The 6,000-nt window shown below is 40.0% G+C and overlaps 1 protein-coding gene across 4 annotated transcripts in view; it reads left to right on the top strand.

The window, feature by feature from the left end:
* Nucleotides 1–958: 958 nt before the first annotated feature.
* Nucleotides 959–6,000, top strand: part of PATJ (PATJ crumbs cell polarity complex component) — a 134,933-nt gene continuing 129,891 nt past the window's right edge. For all 4 annotated transcript variants that reach the window (XM_066325375.1, XM_066325379.1, XM_066325376.1 and 1 more), the window contains exons 1-4: nucleotides 959–1,024; nucleotides 1,107–1,273; nucleotides 2,916–3,098; nucleotides 4,408–4,547. In XM_066325375.1, the coding sequence (XP_066181472.1) occupies nucleotides 1,003–1,024; nucleotides 1,107–1,273; nucleotides 2,916–3,098; nucleotides 4,408–4,547 (512 nt within the window). In that variant the 5' untranslated portion in view covers nucleotides 959–1,002. The remainder of the gene's footprint in view (nucleotides 1,025–1,106; nucleotides 1,274–2,915; nucleotides 3,099–4,407; nucleotides 4,548–6,000) is intronic.

Genomic DNA, 6,000 nt, shown 5'->3' with positions numbered 1-6,000 from the left:
AGAGTAGCTTGTACTAAGTGAAGGAATCTTGTTTGGTAGAGCTGCCTTGATAGATTTCAGAATGACAGGCTCCACATCAACTTAATAACATGCAAGCAAGGGTACAAATTTATCATCTCTGCTAATTGCAAGTCTGTTGTTTTTATACTGCCACCTAGGCCTCAGCCCCTGCTGGAGACCTGTTCTATTTGGCACTGTGGAGGAGCTTGATAAAGGATATTCTGCTCCTTAAAATCTTAATAAAGGATATTTTGCTGTTCATGTATGTCAAAAAGAGAAAAGCAAACACCTGCAGGAGAAGAGAACAGGCTTCCTTCACCTGTTGTAAGCCAGGCTGTGACTAGAACAGACCTTCCTTAGGAATGTCTTGGAATAGGGATTAATATGCCCAATTTTGGACTGTAATCCTGTGCTGTCCCATGGGTGGAGGGAACTTCATTGTTTTGTGGGGAAACACAAAGTTGCACCTCTATTGGCATCCAGCAGGGCTGAACGATCATGGTAAGAATACTGCCTACAAATGATCAGGTGGAAAGTATCTTCTAAATAATAGGTAGATTTTAGCTCTATGTATATTTGTGAAGATCACAACTTTAATGTCAATAATCAAAATAATTTAGTTGAACATATCTGTGTCTCAGTTATCCTTTTCAGTTTCTTTTCATAACGTGCATTTTTATTCATGTTTGGAAGAGTTGTTCATATTCCTTCCTGTGTGTGAAAGGAAAAACACGTGGAACTAGGAAAAATTTTTGGATGTGCTGAGGCTATGTCAAGAGCTTTGTTAAGTACTTGGGGTAAACAACAGTGGTAGTAGTTTTTTTTTATTAAATTTGTTGTAGTTAGCTTAGTATTATTGCGCTTATTGAATGTTACTATTCTGTTTAGATCTATCATTTATTAATTCGTTTTTGGGGTTTTTTTTGTTGGGTTTTTTTTTTGTTGTTGTTTTTTTTAACCTCAGCCAGGTTATTCTGAGTGATTCCAAGACCACCCCTCAACATGCCCGAAAATCCAGCAGCAGGTAAGTGGTCTGAAAATGATTCCTTTTGCTGAGCACTGAGCAAAGAAGCTCCATTCCTAACCTGAGCTCCTTTGTGGTGCAGATAAGCAGCAGGTGCTGCAGATCCTGGATCGCCTGCAGGCAAAACTGCAGGAGAAAAGGGATTCCCAGCACCAGGAAAACCTGACTGTCCTACGGAACACCCTCAGGAGCCCCTTGTTCAACCAGATCCTGACTCTCCAGCAATCCATCAAGCAGCTGAAGGAGCAAGTGAGTGCAAAATTCCTGTTGTTGGTGTGATGATAACTCTGGGCGAGTGGAACTTGGATCAGGATGTGTAGGCGTGTGTTAACGAGGGCGCTCTCGTTAATAAGCTGTGGCGTGGTGTTAGTGAGTGTTGGGCCTTCTCTCCTCCTGTGGAGCTGGTGTCTGCACAGGCACTGCTGAAATGAGAAGTGGTTTTGCAGCAAAGAGGTCATGGGACAACGTGCTTTGAAAGAGATGCAGGAGAGGCAGGGTTGTGTTGGAAAAAAAACATCTGCAAAAGACATCAGCTCCAGCATTTGGAGTCCTGAGCAGTGCTGGAACTGGGAACCTTTGTTTTTCAGAGAAGCTAAGTGCTGTTTATCAGCTCAGTGGCGGCGTTTTTTCTCCCTAAAAGACAGCATCACTTAGTTCTTGCTAATTTTTACAAGAATGCTTAACCTGCTTTGGGAAGTAAAGTGTAGAAAACCCAGCCTGAAGATCTGCCAAGCTCTGATGCAGCTGTACCCAAACAAGTTTTGAAATTACTTGGCTTCAGCAGAGGTTGGAACTTGGGTGGTTTATATTGGTTTATAAAGCCAAGTGATACTTGATTTTGTGGACATGAGCACCCATGACACAACTGCATGGACAGGTCTCACCCTGCAGTTAAGTTAAAATCATCAGCAAACTTAAAACCAGAGGCTGACCAGCAGCAATCCCTGTCCCTGCTGTCACTGTGCCCAGCTGGAATTACAGCAGGGTGGGTGTCAGGGGGGACAAGGCTGTCCTTTGCCAGATGTATTGCAGGTATTCCTGCCTGGCTGGCCTGGTGGTGGCTGTGCCATTCATTATCCCTCCTTCCCAAGGTCCCAGAGGTGCTGCATCCCTTCCTTCCAAGGCTTGGATGCACGTCTGCAGGCTATTAAGAAATGTATGAAAATGCAAATGTATGTAAGAAGTGACTGAGACATGGTGGGGTTTGTATTCAGAATGCTCAGAATTTTTGTATCTAGAAAATTTGGGTTTTCTTGAAATTCTATGTAAGCCTGGGCAGTTTCATTCAGGATGGGATTTTCCAGTTTATTATGTCACACTAGGAATACTTTTTCATTTCCTCATTCTCAGTGAGGACTAGAAGTGTGAGTTCTAGCAGGGATAACATGTTCAGTGGTAGTTTGTACCCTAGGCTCTTTTTGGGGAGGGGGTAGTACAAACCAGGCCTCAGGCTTCTCAATGACTCAAAATACCTGAATTTTTTTGCCAAAATTCTCTTTAGGTTTCCCTAACGGTTGCAGCAGTGCTTGAGAGCCCCTTTATTGTTCAGTGCTTTTGCATGTGTTGTTTCTGGAATACTAGGGTGAAAAGAGGATAAGGGGCACGGGCAGGGGAGAAGCATGAAAGAAACAGAGGAAAATGAGTGGAGTAGAAGCACAGCTGAAACATACAGAGAACTCCTGAAAAACAGTTTAAATTTGATATGCTAGCTTGGTTATTGGTTATATATTAACACTGCCTGATTTATACAGGGGGGTATATTTGTGTGAATGGGCGTTTATGAACACAAGTATTTTTGCTCCTTTGGCAGCCTGCACATAAAATGGTACATGTGGAAAACCCTTCTTTTGTTTTCAGTAGTTTTTTCACTCCTTTGTTCATTTTTCAACAGCTCAGTTACATGCCTCCTGACCGCTCGGTGGATTTTGATTTTACCAAGAGGGGGCTGTTGGTGTTTGCTGACAAATCAGTCACTGCTGGGACACCTTGCACTTCACCTGGACCCAAAGCATCAGCCTTCACTCCAAACCTGGGAGTTAATGAATTTAACATGATCATCCAGCAAATGGCAAGGGTAATGGCTCTAAGGTTTAGTGAACCAAACTTTTTTCTTTTTTTTTTTTTTTTTAGCATTTCACACTGCTTTTGTTGTTGTGTGTCTGGAAGCGTGGTGCCTCCTAACCAGGAGAGAGTAGAAGTGTTGAGAACTTTTCCCTGAGGAGGAGAACATCACCAACAGGAAGTGGCTTGATGGCTTGTTTTGGTTTTTTTTAACTTCCATTGCCAATTTTCTGTTTTACTTTCTACCAAGCACACCAACATAGTAAGGAAATTTCAGTTGCCAGGAAACATTTTTGGTATTTGATGACACTTAATTGAAAATGGGCAGAAACTTCTTTTGTTGGAGACACTTGTTTATCAAGTACATTTTAAATTGGAAATGTACCAACTTTATGAACAGTGCAAAGGATTTAAAAAAACCAGCATGTAATATTTTATTTAACTCTTTATTTAGTGTGTCTTAACTTTGCCAGACAGATGCAGATGTACCAAATTCCCTCGGAATTTGTACAGGTGCAGACATCCACCCATGTGAGATTGGCATTTATACCATGAATGTATTGTTCTGTGTTATTTTGAACCATTAATTTAATTGGTTAGTCGTGCCTTTCTATATTAAGTAACTGTTGCTAATTGACTACCTTAATGTAGCTGTAATATTTTGAGCATTACTCTTCTCATTAGCGTGTCATTAACTCATCAGAGATAAGATGTAGCAGTAAAAGCTGCATGTTATTTGGAATAAAAGAGCTGTGATAGCAGTGTATTCTCACGGTAATATTTCTCATTAAACAATCCCCCAAAATCTTGTATTAGAACTGAAAAACAGGCAGTTGCAAAGGCAAACTCTTTTTCAGCTTCTAGTGTGAAGCTGAAGGGAGGGTGAGGAAATTAATTTCTTTATTTAAAAGCTGCAGTCTTTTGAATGCATACCTAAAAATCAGCATTAAAAGCAAGGGGAGCCAAAAGACGAGTAATTTAGTTCAGCTATACAGCATTTCCAGAAATCCCAAATATATTGCTCTAGACAGCACTTCGTTCATAGTTTTCATCCAGTTTGGAATTCATCTCATAATGTGAATGAAGTGTGAAAGCAGCTCTTAAATTCCCTGAGGTTTCAGAACCTCAGAGTGCTTGCATATCCAATACATTGCTATATTACAAATAATAAATGGAGGAGCTTTTATAGAAATAACACACTCGCTATTTTGCCTTTGTTTAGTCTTAGGAGGAGAATAATTCTCCCAGAGTTCATAAATTTAACACTAGCTCGTTCTATTGCATTGAAAATTAGTAAATAATTTTATCTTCTGTTTTATTAGGGAAGACAAATAGAGTCAATAACGATTGATAAACCTTCTGTTGGAGGTCTCGGGTTTAGCGTGGTCGCCCTTAAAAATCCCATCCTGGGAGAAGTTGGTATCTTTGTCAAGGAAGTCCAGCCAGGAAGCATAGCTGACAGGTGAGATCTTCATAATTGTGTCGGAAAATTGTATTTTCCATGAAGGGAAAAGTCGTGACCTTCACGTCGAAAACTCCGTCAGAATAACATGTTTGTCTGGGTTATCTGGTGGGGTATTTTGGTGGTGGTATCTTGAATTCTGGCTTTTCAGCTAAAAGGGACTTAATGTTTTGAGGATCAGGTTTTCAGATGAGTTTTAAATATCCGAGCCATTCATAAATGGAATTTCCAGAAATCGTGACTCACTTTGGAGAATCTTGAGCCCTGATTAAAAAAACAAAAGAAAACTCAGGAAAGAACATGAAGAAAACAAAAATTAGATTCCGTTTTAATTTTTATGCATTGTGTCTCTGAAAGATTTTTTTTTCACCCCTTTTTCCTTTATTTATGTGCCTCTGACAATGCCCTATTTATAGTTGGTTTTAGTGTTTGTTTCCTGTGTAAATTTAGATCCACTCCTCCCGACAGATCCCTGCACAGATGTCATCACAGAATCGAGGCTTCAGGCAGTTTCTTCCTGTATTGTCTGTGGGTTTTTCACCCAACAACAAAAGACAGAGCAATCCTTTAAAAATAAAATGCGATTGTAAAGCCACAAGAGTTGGCATGAGACAAATGCAGTGCTCGGAATTATGTTTCAAGAAAAATGTGTCTAGATTTCAAGTCACTGGTGTCACTTTTTAAATAACACATGTCAGGAAGTGCCAACACAGGATGACAAAAAGAGTGGGGAGAGGTTGGAATGATAATGGCGATGGGCCCACAGAGAACACACCAGAGAACACTTAAAGAAAAGCATATTAAGGCTCTTTCAAAGTGGAGACAGATGGACTGATCCGGATGTCAAAGGAGGGTGAATATCTCACTTTAGGATTTGATGACCTGCTGCTCACTTTCTTTGATGAGAGAATCTGAAATATGGTTAGTGCTCGAAGAAAGTGATTTCTGGGAAACATCTTAAACATGGCACGACAAAAAGGAAGTTTCAAATGCCTTAGTTAAGATGTGCAGTTATATTGTTTCAGAGTTTATAAATTTCCCCAGCATGCTTCCCATTTTGCTTCTGAGACAAGATCTCCTGGAGACTTTTTTGGATTCCTACAGAGCTTTGAAGGCAGTGTCTGTCTATGTAACAGTTTGGTCTCGTGCTCAGAATGAATATTTAACAAAGGAGATGAGTGATGGTTTCTCTCTTGTCACAAATCTAAATTCATCACTGGGGTGAATTAACTGTGAAATTTATATTATCTCAAGGTAGCAGCTGAGCTGTGTGTTGCTCCAAGAAAGTTTCATGTCTGAAGCTTCATACTATAAATTTTAAGTAAAATATAAATATGCAGCACATCAATCTTTAGGTTAAATAGTGATACAAAACAGCATCAAAGCCTGAGTTGTGAGTTCTTAGAGATGGCATCATGTAGTGCTAAACATAATGAAGAATAGTTCCTAGTTT

The sequence above is a fragment of the Sylvia atricapilla genome, chromosome 9 (assembly GCF_009819655.1).
Source record: "Sylvia atricapilla isolate bSylAtr1 chromosome 9, bSylAtr1.pri, whole genome shotgun sequence".
Lineage (NCBI taxonomy): Eukaryota > Metazoa > Chordata > Aves > Passeriformes > Sylviidae > Sylvia > Sylvia atricapilla.
This window is presented reverse-complemented; position numbering and strand designations above follow the sequence as displayed.